The sequence below is a fragment of the Ambystoma mexicanum genome, chromosome 7q (genome assembly GCF_040938575.1).
Source record: "Ambystoma mexicanum isolate Mex_15411 chromosome 7q, UKY_AmexF1_1, whole genome shotgun sequence".
Classification (NCBI taxonomy): domain Eukaryota; kingdom Metazoa; phylum Chordata; class Amphibia; order Caudata; family Ambystomatidae; genus Ambystoma; species Ambystoma mexicanum.
In genome coordinates this window covers 282,707,260-282,724,280 of record NC_090941.1, presented here as the reverse complement: position 1 = coordinate 282,724,280, position 17,021 = coordinate 282,707,260, and the positions used below count along the sequence as shown (strand labels likewise).

At 47.3% G+C, this 17,021-nt stretch overlaps 1 protein-coding gene across 2 annotated transcripts in view; it reads left to right on the top strand.

Annotated features, from left to right (window-relative positions):
* NDFIP2 (Nedd4 family interacting protein 2) overlaps positions 1–17,021 on the top strand; it is a 693,434-nt gene that overhangs the window by 171,412 nt on the left and 505,001 nt on the right. For both annotated transcript variants that reach the window (XM_069639897.1, XM_069639898.1), the window contains exon 3: positions 2,890–3,017. In XM_069639897.1, the coding sequence (XP_069495998.1) occupies positions 2,890–3,017 (128 nt within the window). The remainder of the gene's footprint in view (positions 1–2,889; positions 3,018–17,021) is intronic.

The window sequence follows — 17,021 nt, the reverse complement described above, 5'->3', positions numbered from 1 at the left end:
TTACAATTATAGAGTGCAGGGCCACAAGGGGAGATTAATTGCAGGACTCGACAATGGAGGAGGTTCCCAGAAAGAGTTTGAGGTCAGGGGCTAGCTTGGTGACTTGGCATAGGGCAGGATAATTACAGGGTGTGGGACAAGTGGCTTTGCAGAGCCCACCCACCCCCATGATGGACACAACAAGGGGAACACTTGTTTTGCAGGGCTCAGGAAGGACAGGACAAAGGGGATGTGGAAATTACAGGAGCATGTGTTTGTGGGTATAAATTCTCAGGAAGGGTTGAAAGGGGACAGTTCCCGGATTTAGCTGAACAGGTTCCTGTTCCAGTTACTGGAGGGAGTGGAGTTCTGGGGAAGGTGCATGCAGGGGAAGGTGCATGCAGGGGACACAGAGCAAGGCAGTGTCACACACTCTCACACTCTAAGGACTCAGTGCATATGGGATTATAATTTAAAGTACAAAACAGCGATCAGGAAATGTTTGAATCAAGTACAGTGAAGTATTAAATGCAATAGTTAAATACAGGACAAAATACACACATAGGGGAACACGCAAGCACTTGTTGGCAGAATTAAACAACAAGCATAAAGAGCGCAGAAACTGTAGTCATGGGTGAATATACAGTCATATGCAGTGCAAGATGGAAAATACATTTGGAAAACATGAAAGTCACGCACATTAATTTCTACAACCCCCATTATGAGGCATTAGATCTAAGGCCAGAAAGGTTGTCACTCATCTGTTCGGGCATATGTGCCCGAGAAGTCGTCAATGAAAAATAAGCGGTGACAAAGTATTATGCTGCCTTAGGAGGGGAGCGCCTAACTGCTATGATGTTATAAAGCCAGTTTACTCCATAGGCTGGGGTGGAATTGGGAGCAAGCTAGCGTGGATTACCTGCCATCTCAGTCTCTACAGTTGCACAAGATCGAGGTATTCTAGAGTCATCAGGAAAAAACTAGAACAGCAGAATCGAATGGAAGAAAAAACCTCAATGCAGCTTCATCAATGGAGAGGGAAGCAGGCCTTCAAGAACTCAACAGTACTTTCTGGTTAAGCAAAAAAGCTACTAGTGAAGAAAAGAAGGGCTCCCCGTGGAGAAAAGAGGTCTTTGAAGGACAGTTCCTGAATCAGAGTCAAAGATAAATAAATGCTGGTGTACGATGCAGTTGTCCGTTAGCTGAAGACGCAGGCTAGTTCCTAGGTGGTTCCGCAGTGCAGATAAGGTAAGCCAGGGATTTTAGGTGAAGATTTATTTGTTGAAGAATATCTCTGGTAACTGTAGGCTGCATGCTTGCATGGTTACTCGCCCTCAGACATTCGGTGCTCTGGTATTTTCATGGCTGTCTGTGCAGAGCAAGCAGCAAGTCAGGGACATCTGATCGCCTGGGTCATTTTTTCATATTTTTCGTGGTTATATTTTTTTTTTATGGGGGTCAGGCCTGCCATATTCTCCTCCCAAACCCCACTAGCCTAGAAATCGATAAGTACCATATCCCTTTCCCCGCCCCTAATGATTCCCCCCCCCCCCCCAAAAAAGAAAAATGTGGCAAAACATCTGTTTCACTCTCGCAAGCAAGTGGACAGGTTACATTTCTTCTGGGAGCACATAGATCTTCGAGTCTTGTTTAGCCTTGCTAGTGGAAACCAGGTCATAAGAGGCAAGGGGAATACAGCTTATGGATCCCACTAGTTGATAAGAAGGTAATGCTGAAATTGGAAGATCCCAACAGTGTTTAATGTGTTGTTCTTCGGCAGATAGCTGCAGCCGAGGTTCCACCGGTGGATTTTTGGTTCAGGTTGCTTCTAGGAATTTGTCTCTTTGATTCAAGAAGCTTAGGGACTGGTTCCCTTGTCGTATTGGAATATTAGAAGTGTTTTTACTCTGACTCCAAAAACAAACTTGCATTTTTTCAAAAGTTTTAAAGGCCATCAAGTCACGGGAGTCTGCCGCATTCTAACTTTCCAGGGCTGCTTCCCGGGCGAACACACAGAATGGGAGTTCAGCCTTGAATCGCAGACATACTTTCCTAATACTTGCCAGTTGTTCTTGGCTGCCTTGGCCACATCCTTCCATACCTTTGTCGCTAACACCATATCTGGCCACATCCGTTTCTTTCCACACAAAGAAACAATGTTTAGCTGTGGAACTCCTTCAGAAATACTAATGTAAGTACTCGATTTAGTGGGGGCTGTGTTGTGAGGGGTCTGTAGGCTTCTTAATAAAAAATGATTTGACAAGTGCTTGGGTGTCTTGTCTCGGTTTCCTTGCTGCCACCACACCAGGGGCACACACAGCTATCTTGGCTACTTACCGGCCAAACTTGAGGTTTCTCAGGGGGCACATTTCAGAGAGTAGCAACCTTAGTGAATCCTATGATGAAGGCTGACCAGAGGAAAGGGAAGGTGAACCATTCAGAGTAGGCAAAAATATCAGGGGCTTACGTCAAAGTCACAGTTCAAGACTTTGGTCCCAAAAAGTATATGGTGACCTGGTATAAAGCCACAAATCCAGAAAGAACATGGCATGTAGAAGGGCTTGGGATGTTTGCATGTATCAAGCACTAATTGTTGGTCATTAATTAGAGAAGAGATGCAGTTTACATGTCATTAGGGGGTAGTTTGCAAAAGGAAGAGAATGACTGGATCAGTTTACCATAATAACCGCAAGAAATGTGGGCAAGCACTTTGAGATGCGGAGTGTTCATACTTTACATTAGGTCTTAAAATATGGTGCACGCTATTTACAATAGACCACGGTTGCACACACCCTGACATCAAATTACAATCATATATAAAACTGAAGTATTACATTTATTAAATTCTATTTTAGATGGTTCATATGAAAAGCTGTGAATTAAACTTTTCCTTCATTTTCTTTTCAACAGATGCACACAGTAACTTCTACCCTGTGCCACCTCCCTACAGCGTAGCTACCTCTCTCCCAACGTATGATGAAGCAGAGAAAGCGAAAGCTGCTGCCATGGCCGCAGCTGCAGCTGAAGCAGCCCAAAGAGTAAGTGGGTGATAAAATCTTATTCTTGTCACGCTACCATTGGAAAATATTTGTAAACTACTGTAATGCGTTCAGTATAAAATAAACCACTTGTACCACTCATTTGTCCTAAATGGATGTATTTTTACATTTAACCTGGGGTATGCAGTTGTTTAGAGTTCAAAAAAGTGTAGAATGTATCAAAAGTAATTTTTGATAGAATGCATTTTTGGAATTTCCGCCTTTGTCAGTGCCCAAGTCTGTATTATATGGCAATATTTAGTAAACCATGAATGCTCAGCAGGCATGATATTTTCTCACTCCCTAATGTCGGGATCTCTAGTGTATTGGAAAAAAGCCAAAGACTCCTCCAGTGGATTGGTGAATTATTTTAATGGAAGTCAGTAAAGCCAGCAAACACAAGACAAAAGAACAACCCAAAGACAAACAAGACTCCACGCAGCAACCCTCATCTCCTCCAAACAGCGGATTTATATGAGAGAGCACACGTGCATTTCAAGGGAGAGGGAGGTCTCGGACATAGCTTGGTATCGTTGAGCAACAATGGTTCAGGTTGACGAACAGTGTCTCAGCATACACGTCTTAGGCAGAGAGTGTGTTCTCACGCACAGGGAAGTATAATTGGGATGGATGGTGTACAATGTTCCATTTCAAGGTCTGCTGTCCAAGGTACTTCTACAGTTCACACACTGTTCTAGGCGAGCAACCCAGTTTATTATGATATCTTCCATCTGCTAAAGCCGCCTTGTCTAGGAGAGCGGCACCCTAAAACATGCTTCTATGTGCCAAAAGGGAAACGCATCAAAGGCGAGAACTGTAGAAGCGAGCGTGTCTAGGTATTTGTCGATACAGCCTTCAAGTGGAACCCTTTTCTTAATGGAATGATGTAGCATCCTCTTGGAAAAGTGTTTCCTTTTTTTATTCCCCTCTCTGAACTTCCTGTAACATCTACTAGTGAATTTTACAGTTATTTACTTACTCTGAGCTGCTGGTCGGCCTTGCAGGCTGCAAATACCTCTCTATGAAAGGTCTTTATTTCTTTTTCACAAGATTTTGCTTTCTGCATATCTCTAGTACTTTTTCTTGTTCTGCTTTCATGATGTTACTGATGTTGAAATAGAATATATTCTATTTCAATAAAGCATATGTGATTCCCAGTACTCTTACATTCCGTCCCCTTTCCTCCATCCTTGTGGGCGTCCCGCAGCGTGGGGACAGTACCCGAACATTTGGCAGCGCAAAAAATTGAGCTTCCCCTTTAAATTTAGTATAGCACGTGGGGCACTGCCTTGGACGCAGTAACACCCCACCGAGGCCCACCCTCCGGCACCTCACCTCAGTCCCATTTTCTGCACAGACAGTGTCGGACCTGGCAACCAGCACAGTCTTTTTTAGCTTTCTGCTTGCTCCCTGTTTTGTTTCTTCAATTTTATTTAAATTCCCTTCGGTGCCTTGCCTCCCCCGGCACATGTCTGCTGCAGGAGCATTCACGAGATGGGCCACAAGCGACTGCTTGGTCCCAGCCTAGGACCCCCATGCAATCTGTCTCGAGTGTTTGGTGCCTGACCACCGCTGGGGAGCATGTTCGGCTTGCTGCGCTCTCGGTCACAGAGCATTGAAGAATTGGTTGTCTCGATTAAGGGAGATCTTCCACACTTCTCCTCCTCCCACCTTAAGGACTTCATCTCCAGGACCTCTCGTCAAGACACGGTAGGCCCTCTGTTCAGCATGGCTCCACAGCGCAGCGACTCCTTCCCTGGGGTTCTCACGGATTGGGGTTCCTCTGATTCAGATTCTGGCAGGCCTGAGGCCTCTGAGGCTACTGGCTCCCAAGCTGAGGGGCCGGAGTCTCTTCCGGACAATCTGGGGACAGACCTTAGGCCGTCCTGGCTACCGGCTCCCAAGCTGTGAGGCTGCGGGCCCCTACCAGACTGTCCTTGAAAGGGCGATCAAGTTTGTCCTCGTCTTCGACCCCAGGGGGTAAGGGATCATCAAGTGTTGCCTCCAAGAGTTTGTCCTCTGCACGATCCTGCACGACTACCAGCACAGGTACAGTGGGCGTCCTGCCTACCGCAGCTCGCTCCGAGGTCATGAGTCAGTGCATTAAAAGACCCAAGCTCGAGTCTGAGTCCACTTGTTGCTCAGGGCCTCCACTCTCTCCCACTCAGGGCGTGGTGCAAGGCTTCAAAATGGGCAGAGAGGCACGTGGTGGAGCCTGCCAGGCTGGCGGCCATCTTGGATCTAACTCAGGGCCCACCCTTGCTTTTGTTCATCGAATGCGCTTTGCAAGATGATCGCAGTCCCCTTCCCTCCGGAAGCTGTTGCGGATTGTACGGTAGAGGCATTTGGTCGCCTCGGGGATACATTTACCCATAACAGCATTATGGCTACATGCACCAGGTGTCTCAGTGCTTTGACCGGGAGTGGAGGCCCAGCGCCTCGGACGGCTAGGCCCATAGTGACCCGGCGGCTTGCGAGGACGACTTCTTCGAACGCTTCCTCTTCCTCATGCGTTTCCTCTGAGATCAAGGGGATCCTGAAGGATATAGTGAAGGAAGTCATCCTGCAGGTGGCGCTGCCTCGGCCCCTCCTCTGGATACTCCTCCCGTTCCTCCAGCGCTGCCGGTTTCAGTGCCGGTCCCTACCCGGTTTAGGCCCTATCGATTGTTCTGACACCTCCTCCTGTACCACCAATGCCTCCCCCTCAACAGCCGTTGGACCTGTCTCTGGCACTGGACTTAGGGGGGACCCATTGGCACCTATGTCCCAGAGCCCGGATTCCCCTAGGTCTGTGAAAAAGGTGGAGTCGGAGGGCGGTGACTTTGATGCCCAGGACCATGAACCCTCAGTGGTGGCTTTGGCCTCCTTGTATTCTAAACCATCGTCTTCCACATCCAGTTGTCTCTCCAAGGAGGATTAAGTCCTTCATCTTTGGGAAAGTGCTGTTATTCTATCTCAGGACTTTATCTGAGGCAAGCCAACGCAGACACCCCCTTGGCTGGGGCTAACCAGAAGCTGTGGCGAGAGCCAGGGGAATTTCTGCCTGACCTCTCTTCGGATTCGGACAAGCAAGTGTCCTTCAAGGCTGGTGTTAAGATGAATTTCTGAACTCTGACCTGGAGGAGCAGAGGTTCCGAAGGACAGCCTAGTTTCTCTTAACAGGGTAACCTCTGGACAAGCCAGACCAATCAGGGTATCTATGGCAGGCGGTCAAGACTAAGTCTCAGGAGGGATGAGGGTGACTGAAGGACCTCAATGAGCACACAAAGCAAGGACACATACAAATTACTCCAGACAGGTGTTATATAGACACATTTATTACAAGGCCTTTGTAACATAGACCATAGCAGAAGAATCACAGTAATACTAAGTAAACCAACACAACACAACTTTATCAATACAATGTATATACAAGACCATTGCGGTCTAAAGGGGTTAAATGCACGAAATATGTTGACAACCTAGAGGGTAAGGAAACAGGCAGTTCAGATAGTCTTTAGGCCCAGTTCGACATCGACAATACACCCAACTAAGAGGCAGTCCAAGCCCTAAGAAGCCTCAATAGTACATGCAATGCAAACGCACGCGATTGTTCCAATGGGCAGAATATGGTCTCTTCAGGGATCTCTAGCAGCTCGGGAAGGTGGATGAGGCGATGCAGAACAAGTTCCCACGATTCCACATGAAGGCAGAGGCAGTTCGAGAGTTTGGGATGCAGTCGTGATTTCGCAATAGCAGTGGAAAGGAGAGGGACCCCCAGGGGCCACTTGTGCATAAAAATGGGCCCTTGCGCTAGGGGCCACCGGTTCGGGTATTGAGTACTCACCGGTCCCCGACAAAATCGGACCCAAACTTCGGCAGGTCAGTCCACTTCGCTTGCAGCAAAAAGGACGCCTCGGCACCTTTTAGTTCATGAGATACAGCGATGATTCCCAAACAGGACAGTGGCGATTTCTCCGCTCAGGGTGGATGAATCGGTCCAGTTTCACTGCAGCAGGCTTCAGGGGCAAGAGGGTCACAAATGCAGCGGACTTGCAAAGGACGTTGCCGGGGCAGGGCAACACGGTAACCGCGTTTACTCCGGTCCTGGTGCACTCGTCTCACTTCAGACCTGGGAAAGCCAAGTGTACGAACTTTGTTGTGAGGGTGCCGGGGACACAGAGCTAGCAGTATACCAAGTTTTGAGGGCCTCCTCTAAACGGCGATGGTGACAGAGCAAAGCAACTGGGTAAGCTGGTCAGTCCACTGGTTTGCCAAGGGACACTTCTGAGAAAGATTACTTGCAGGGTTTGGTGAAGGTGCCGAGAATAGTTGGTCCCCTATTCCAATGGGTCGAAGCGTCTTCGCAGACCTTCTAGGACGAGCAGATGCAGAGGGGTCCCACGAGACGACAGCGGGATCAGGGTGCCAAACCTTCCAGCGGTTCCTCGACTCAGCTTCACGTTGCAGGATACTTGGATCCTATCCTTTGTTCAGTGAGAACTCGAGAGATCGACATGGTATGGGTGTTTTCGGCCTCCTCTTATCCAAAGTTCCCTTTGCGCCAAAACGGAGAGGACCCAATGGGAGATCTGCTCGCAAACACACACTCCATACATGGACCAATCACAGACCACGGTGGTCCCAGTCATTCATGGCACGCCAGACTCTCTGGCACCCAGGATGTGTATTGGAACCAGACGTTCCAGCCCACATCCTGGAGGCACACACACAAGGTATGCAGAATCCCGTGAAAGCATTGGGATTTGCAGGAAAGTGCATGACCAAATAAGGACTGACCCGGGTCACCTCGACCTCGGGAAGGTGAAGGGGCAAGATGGCCAAAGGACAGGACAAAGAACCTCGTAGTATGGCCATTTTGGAGCCAGGCCACCTATTCGTGCCAAACGTGGTTAATGCGGTTAACATGGCAGGAAAGGATTAAAAAGAATGCAAAAAGATAGCTGCCACCAGTCCTTTCCTGGACACATCTGCACAGTTCATAAAAAGTCCAGCGAGAGTTTCTAGGGACTTAGGAAAATGACTATAGACCCAAGTGTGCTGTATGGTAAGATACATTGCACACTTGTTACATGTTGCACAGAAGTTGCAACATGAGGAAAGGACTAAGGGAAACAGTCTCCCCGTACTGACTGTCTTAAGGGCATGTCAGTTTCCCCATAACAAGTGAGCGAAAGCCCAGAGGAGTGCAGCTGAAGGCTGTGCTTCTTTGGCAAAGTCAGTCAATGGTGTCTAAACATCAGCAAAAAGTTTGGGGGTTGACACATGGAGGGAAAATTTCATACAATTATGAAATCTTTCCTAACAGCCGGTCTGGCAGATGCCCGGGTCATTGCGCAGAACCTCATGAAGTCTTCGGTCTCCCATATCAACACAGCCAGCAGAGGACTGCATCTTTGTGTTGGGTGAGAAGGACAGTGTGGATGCACACCATTAAGTTTTCATCTGACCTGCAGGAACGAATCCTGGATCTGCACTTTAAGGGCCTGGACCTTTTTCATTCGTCAACAGATGATGAGTTGACAAAGAAGAAAACCTCCACTCAAACCGCCAAGTCCTTAGCCATCCTGTCAAATCCTGGACAGAAATTCTCCCGTCACTCCCAGGGCAGTACAGAGTTAAAGCACTGCGCTTTCTCCTTCTTCAAGGGGTTCCGTGACTGCAGTACACTGAGGCTTGACAGGTCGCCCAGCGACAACAGGAGGAAGCAGCAGTTCCCCTATGCCCCCTCCTCTGATGCCAAGAAGCAGTGATGTCAAGGTCGGGGAACACAGCTCGCCTGTGGGGGTGGGGGCAGTTTGGCTCTGTTCCAGGACACCTGGAAGCTTCTTTTTATCAACCCATGGATCCTATAAGTAGTCTCCACAGGCTTCAGTCTTCCTCTTACTTTTCCATCCTCTCCTCCTCTTGTCATATTGGGTCCCCGTCTCTTTTATCTGAGGTCCTTTCGCTCTTGGAGATGCAGGCGATGGAACCGGTTCCTAGACAAGGGGTCCAGGTACTATTCCAGGATTTTTGCGGTACCCAAGAACAACCTGTCCTTTCTAAATCTATCTTTACCGCTGGCTCGCTTCAAGATGATTATTCCTGCGCACATAGCCGAGTCTCTGTGTGCAGTGGACTGAATGTGTTCTCTGGACCTCAAGGATGCTTACCTGCATGCACCCGTCTACCAACCGCATCAGAAGTTTCTGCGGTTCACGTTTATGTGGTACCGCTTTCAGTACAAGGTGCTGTCCTTCGGCCGTACTCGGCCCCTCATGTCTTCACAAAGTTAATGAACGCAGTGGCGGGCCTTCTCTGCTGCGAGGGCCATCATCGGTACCCTTATTTGGACGACTGGCTGGTGATGGCAGGGTCACCTGAAGGGGTGGTGCAATCCTGCCAGAGATTGGCAGATATCCTTCATCAGCTGGGGTTCTCCCTCAACCAGAGGAAGTCACAGTTGTGCTCATCCCAAGGAACTGGTCTTCCTAGCGTTGCGTTGGAACAATACCGTTCAGCGGGTGTTCCCTACTCCAGAGAGGCATCTGACCCTCTGCAGGGCGGTGGGGCACTTTCTGGCCAACTCGACCACCTCAGCATGGTGGTTCTAGCACATTCCGGGCCTGATGGCCTTCTGCATGCTCACTTTACAGCACACTCTCCTCAAGCTAAGGGGCCTCCAGCTCCATCTGGCGGCCAATTGGGATCAGGAGACAGGGTCTTAGACAGGGTCCCAATATCACTGCTCCTAAAGCCTGATATTCACTGGTGGCTGATGGATGGCAATGTTTAAGTGGGAGCCCCCTTCGCCTGACCGAAGCCTACCCTGGTGGTGATGACTACTCCTCCCTTTTGGGCTTGCGGGCTACTCTGGAGGGCTTTTTTGATCCATGGAGCATGGTCCAGGATGGAAGCCTTTCTGTATTCTGCATAACAATCTGCTCACGCTCAGGGTAGTGGGCCTGGCCCTCAAGGTGTTTTTGCCCCTCATCAGGGACAGGTCTGTCCTGGTCAGGACGGACAATTCTACTACAATGCTTTACTTGAACAAGCAGGGTAGCACCCATTTCCCCCCACCTCTGCATGGAGGCGGTATCGATCTGGGAATGGGCCCTGACTGAGGGGATTTGGATTTCAGCAGTCCATCTCCCGGGGGACAGCAATGCAGATCAGCCGAGCCGCTTGTGGTTCAACACCTACGAGTGGGAGTTGCACACCGACTCCTTTTTGCCCCTGTTCCAGTGTTGGGCAAGGATTTGTTTGCATTCCACTCTGAATTCCAAGTGCCCCCACTTTGCTTCATGGGCAGGACAGGGTTGGGGGGTCTCTAGGAGATGCACACCCCTCTGCTTCAATGGACCTTGAGTAAGTTCCGGGCTTCGATGGGTTGCAGCCTCATCCTGATTTCCCCCCACTGGTCTCCGAGACACTGGTTTTTGGATCTGCTGAAGCTGTGCTCTCAGGGTCCGGTCCACCTTCCGATCTCCAGCAGGGGATTCCTCGCGCAGCAGGGCAGGGGCGGTGAGCATCAGGCCTCGGACAAGCTGGCGCTGGCGGCCTGGTTCCTGACCAGCTGAGGCTTCAACATGCTTAATTTTCGTATGACAGCTGAGACAACATTCGGCAGGCCAGGAGGCCCTCGACTTGGCCTCGGTATGAGTAAATGGACTAGGTTCTATCATTGGGCTTGCAACAAGGGTCTGGACCCTGTCACCTGTCCTGGATGACGTGCTGGCTTTTTCAGCGCACCTGGCTCGTTCTGTGGTTCATGTGATGTGGATACCTGCTGCACTTATTTGGCAGCCATTGGGGCTTACAACGATTCCCTGAGCATGTGTTTTCTGCAGCCAGCCCGGTGGTTAAGGCCCTCTTTAAGGGGTTGTCTAGGCTTTTTCCGCCGGTGCATAGGCTACACCTGGTCTGGGACTTCAATGTGGTTCTGGCAGCTTTGTAGTGCAAGCCTTTTCAAGCCGATGACCTCTGTGAACATCCGCTTGGCGACACTAAAGAGGTTATTTAAAATTTAAAAAAAATTTTTTTTATTTAACTTGCAGAGAACAATACATTGCGCTATGTAATCGAAGGAAAGAATGGTTTGCAGACAGTTAATACAATGACATTCTTGAGGGCAGGTTAGTTACAATATTTTACAGTGCACTTGCTTCCCCATCCCTTGCCATACTTTTGTCCATCAGGTATTGTCGGAAGCCGCCCCGTATGTCTCTCGGGCGATTTGCTGAGGGCATCAAGCTAGTGTACAGTTCTTCCTCATCATTCGCCCAGGTCATGTCTTCAAGCCAGTCATCAACTGTGAGGGCTAGCTTACTCTTCCACCTCATCAATATGGGCCTTTTAGCCAACACCAGACCAATATTTACCAATTTGCCCCCCTGCCCTGGATACATTTTACCTACACATCCCAACACACAGGTCGTATGATCCCATGCCATGAGCTGTTCCACCATCTCTTCCAACGCACAACATACCTTATCCCAATATTCGGACAATGCCCTACATGGCCATAACATATGCAGTATATCCGCTTCTCTTTACATACACCTGGCCCCATCCATACTGGGATACATTTTCTTTAAATGGGCTGGGGTAAGGTGAACTCTGTTCAGGATTTTAAAATGTATCAACCTATATCTGGAATTAAACGATATCTGCTTTGTCAGCCTACACAGTTGTAACCAGTGTGTTTCGTTAAGAGTGACACCCAGGTCGCTTTCCCAGTCCCCTTTAACATCCGGTGTATGTACCTCCCTCGATATTTGGGCTAGTTTGTACAATGCTGCAGCAGATTTCTTAAATACCCACAGGGACAATATATAGTCGAGACTCTGGTGAGAGATCACGTCGATGCCACAGCTGCGCGGAGTCTACAGTATTAAAGCATCTGAAGTGGGCTATCTCCTACGTGCTCCTTGATCATGCCCCAAGCTACAAACGTAACAAAGCTGCCTTTGTCTTACCCGTTCTTCCAATTCTAGATATGATACCCGAGGACAGTATGCTGCATAATGTGCCTGGGCATCTCGATAGCACAGCTCAAAATCTTGAGCTCCCAGTCCTCCTCGCTCATACGGCATACAGCTGAACCTGATCTGTCCATTCCGTATGAACGATGTATATGCTCCATTAATTTTAGGAAAAAAAGTCTCTACCAGGCCACACCGGCGCGTTACTAAGAGATCAAATAGTTTGGGTAAGAATCATTTTTATTAGTGCCACCTGCCCCATCAAGGAGATGGGGAGCTGATTCCACCGCTCCAATTTGGCACACATTTCCTGAACCACCGGATCATAATTGAGGGACCGAACAAGGACCTCCGACCGAGCCATGTCGACCCAGATGTATTTTATATGCTGAGGTGCCCATTTTAATCCAAACTTGTTACTTGGTGCTATTATGTTGTCCTGTATATTGTCCTGTAATGGGAACACCTTTGACTTTGTGTTATTTAGACGTAATCCAGAATATTTCCCGAACTCATGAACTGCAGCCAGTATCCTTTGCAGATATTTCTCTCAATCTCTGACATACATCATAATGTCGTCTGCGTACAGCGTTATGAGCTCCACCCGACCAGCGATGGTTATGCCAGCACGGGAATGTCGATCTCACGAGATTCTCCAGTAGCTCTTATCACCAGCGCAAATAGCAAGGAGGATAGCGCACATCCCTGCCTGGTGCCACCTGCCAGTGCCAGTATTGGTGAGAGGGCCACATTCATGCATTTTCTGTCATATGAACATGTATATAAAATGTGCACCCATTTAACAAAATGTGGTCGTAAACCATAGTTGTGTAGAACCCTGAACATGAAGGGCCAATATACCGTGTCAAACGCTTTTTGCATGTCTAGTGACCCAGCAACCCCCTCGACATAATTCGGGACCTGCACCATTATATTATATAGCTGGCGTATATTGGATGCTGTGGACCTTCCCTGCACAAACCCCGCCTGGTCCTCCTGCACCATGTAGCGCATGAGTGGATTGAGTCTAGAACTAGAAGTTAGTATCTTCGCGAATACTTTTGCATCAGTGTTTATTAAAGACAAAGTACTGTACGATCCACAGTTCTCAGGGGGCTTTCCCAGCTTTAATAACAGAGTAATGACTACCTCAAGCATTGTCTCTGGAAGGCCCCCAACCTCCAATGCCTCCGTCCACACCAAGAACATACGCGGACCGAGAACATCTATAAATTCTTGGTAAAATTCCACACCAAAACCGTCCGAACCAGGGGCTTTCCGACTTGATAGGCCTCCAATTGCCTCCTTAATCTCAATCGGCATTATGGATTCCTCGAGTGTTGACCAAGCTTCCTCTGAAAGGAGCGTAGTGGGTATCTTGGCTTGATACTGGTCTAGCTTGTCATCTGTAGCCACACTTTGGGGCGCACTTTGGTTTTTGTAAAAGTCATGAAACACCTCAGTCACTTCTTCCGATCTATTGACCACCATGCCATCCGCTCTGGTTATGCACAGTATATTGGTAGTGCCCTTTTTGAGACGGACTGTCTGCGCTAACAGTCGCCCTGGTCTCTCCTGTTCCCCGTAACGGCGAGCTGCTGCTGGCCTGTCGAAATAGCACAATTCTCGGTCTGCTGCCTCACGATATTCGTCCAATCGTATTTTAATATCTTTGCTAATATGCGGTAAGGGTTACTCCGCATACTCTGTCTGAAGCCGTGCCAGTGTGCCCTTGTCCCTTTTCAACTCCTTCCTAATATCTTTTAATACTCCGGATTCGGTTGACATTGCCAGCTCCCTCATATATACTTTGAATGCCTGCCAGAGTATAGCCTGTGTACTTACTGATCCTTCATTGTTATAATCGATGCGTGAGTGCATGTCATGCACTGAAGAATAAAACGTGAAAGCGTGTTGCACGCCACGGAGTGTTCGCCAAACATCTTTCAATCCTAAATCTTCTATATGCATGTGTGTAGTGCGTGCTGCGTTTGTTGAAATGCGGGGTGTGGTGGATGTGCAGTCAAGTTGTGCATCCAATATTGTATTGAAATCACTGCCACAAATTACCAGTGCTGTAGGATACCTGGCGCACCTCTGGAATAAAGCCTCATAAAACTTCGGATCGTCCACATTTGGGCCATCTACTTTAATCAAAAGTATTACCACACTGCCCAGTCTCCCATGAACGATCACATATCGGCCATATTTATCACATTCGTTTGCATAGTGCGTGAATGGCAAAGACAGATGCACCAGCATCATAACCCCTCGTGCTCTAGTAGAATATGAAGCATAATAATGCTGATCGCCCTAGCTGGGGGCCACCTTACGTGCCTGATGTTCCCAGCAGATGTGTTTCTTGCCAAAACTGAAGGTTGGCCCCCCTGTCTATTTACGTATGCCATCACTTACGTATCTTCATAGGGACGCCCAAACACTGCACATTCCAGCTCAGCAGCGTAATATCAGTCGGGTCATGGCCTGCCATCTCTTACCATGCACGTCCAGACCTCCCACACAACTCTGCGCCATTTCACGACCAAACCATAGTATGCAATGCTTAATTTGTGCATTCTTTGAACTTTTTCACCCAAACTCCCCCACAACCTATCCTTCCCCTCCCTCCTAGTTGCCCAAACTATGACTATATTTTGCCTTGTACCCTCACTGTCCCTTCCCCAACCTTGTCCAACAAATACGTGCACTCGCGTGGGAGCGACTGCTTCCATAGTGAGCGAGATCCCTGTTTCTGCATTCTTGCCTCGGCTAGATTGAAACTTATAGTAATTCAACATACATTACCATAAACACATCAAACTTAACATATTCTGGGTGTGGAACGCATTTAGTGTCAAAAATGAAGTCTCCTGTGTTGCCTGTCCTTCCGGCAAGGGTATGTTCGCCTCCAGAAATGACGCCAACCCTTCAGGAAACGTGAAGAAGTAAGTTTTATTATTATGTTGCAGATGCAGTCTGGCAGGGTATAGCATAGCGTAGGGGATTTTACGTTTCCTCAATATCTTTTTGACCCCCACAAATGAATGCCTCTTCTGCTGCACCGCCAATGTGTAGTCTGGGAATATGCGGATTATGCTGGAACCCAACCTCAACTCCTGCTCGTCTCTGACTCTGGGTCCATCATCACTCAGGCAGGATTTAATAACGTGGGCCTTTCATTCTGTCAGGTCCAATCTTGAGTCTTCCTGCAGGAGTGATGCTGGCCCACCAGACCCCCCAAGTCTGCCCGCCTAACAGTCTCTCAGCAGATAAAACTACCAAGCTGGCAAACCCAAAGGGGAAAGGGGAAATGGAGAACAAAACAAAGACAGATCTTCACGGAACTGCACTGATGCCCTCAGATACTGGATTGCTTGATTGCTCGCCTCAGTGTCTGTGAAATCTAGGAAGAACAATAACATATATGTTGATATATATATATGATAGATATGTATACTTTTTCTTTTACTATAATTTGCTTTCTTTTTCCTGAAATACCTGTTGCCTATGCTTTAGTGCTGATAGGCTTTCTTTTCTTTTCAGATGATGTTGAGCAGAAACTTCTGTAGAACTTGAATAACTTTTTTAATGTCAGCTGAAATGTCTTTATATATTAAAAGGATTTGTAATACCCTTAACTGAATTGCTTTTGACTAAAACGAAACTTATAGTGCTTCAAGGAGAAAAGTCTGTGCACACTTCTTTTGAATTGCGTGCACACAATACGAAGACTGCTGTACTGAATTGGATCTGCACATGAATTTTATGCTTCTCTTCTGGTTACACGAACTGAGCTTCTTTCCGACGTAGAAAATAACCTACCGCGCTTTAATCAGAATCTTGCTTTGCTTACAACGAACCGCGCTCTCTACCGTTGCTCTATTTCTTGACTAAAGAACCGCGCATCCATCCGACGCTTGCTTTGTTGATAACGAGTCGCGCACAGCTTCCGAAAAAGAAAAGACGTGTACGCGATGGCACGTAATGAACGTAAGGTTCTTTACTCTAACCTTACTATAACGGCAAAAAGCGAGACAAAGACACGCTCGCGCACGGAACTATTAAATGGTTTAAAACACAAGTACAGCCCGAACATAACTGTATTTGTAAAGGAAAAAATATATATATTTTTTAAATAAAGCGCGCAAGTGTTAGTAGATAAACTTCGCATGTAAAAACTGAATGAACACAAAAATATATACACGCAATATGCAGATAATAACGGAATCAATTCTGATAATGGAAAATTCAGTTTTTTCAGTATTTCTTAAACAAATGTCTCTCTTCAAAGAATAAGGCAATTGAAAACCTCACTCAATTTCATAAGTCTTGAAAAAGTGAATCACTTAGCTTGGTTCATCTGTATCTTCACTGCTCCTTGGAAAGTCTTGAATTTAATGTCTTTTCTTCTGAAACCTTCGGAAATCTTTAAAGCTCTTTTAGAATAAGCGAACTATAAATATTTTAAAATATACTCTTACAGCTAAGTAGACTGCTACCTGCCACAAAGACAGCTAAAATGAAAGGCAGTTTAGAACCTTGAGCAGCATTCCAAACTACCTCATAACCTATTTACACCAATCACTGCTGCAGAAAAGACTCTCCATCTTGCTTTGGGGAAATAAGCGATTCCTGAATGTACATTAAGGAATTTTTTGTACAATTTCTATTTCTAATTCAAACATAACCCAAACATCACACTTTTAAGTAAAACTACATCCAAAGGGTTTTGTTGCTAAATGATGTTTTCTTACTTAAGTGTGAGCAATTGAAATCTATGAAAATTACCTTGGAATGATAACATTGTCTTTTGAGGTTGTGCACCTTTGAAACCCTAGAAATGTACCATGGAATCCTGACAGGATATAGCATAGCGTAGGGGATTTTACGTTCCCTCAATATCTTTTTGACCCCCACAAATGAATGCCTCTTCTGCTGCACCGCCAATGTGTAGTCTGGGAATATACGAATTATGCTGGAACCCAACCTCAACTCCTGCTTGTCTCGTGCAGCCCTCAATGCTAAATCCCTGTCCCAC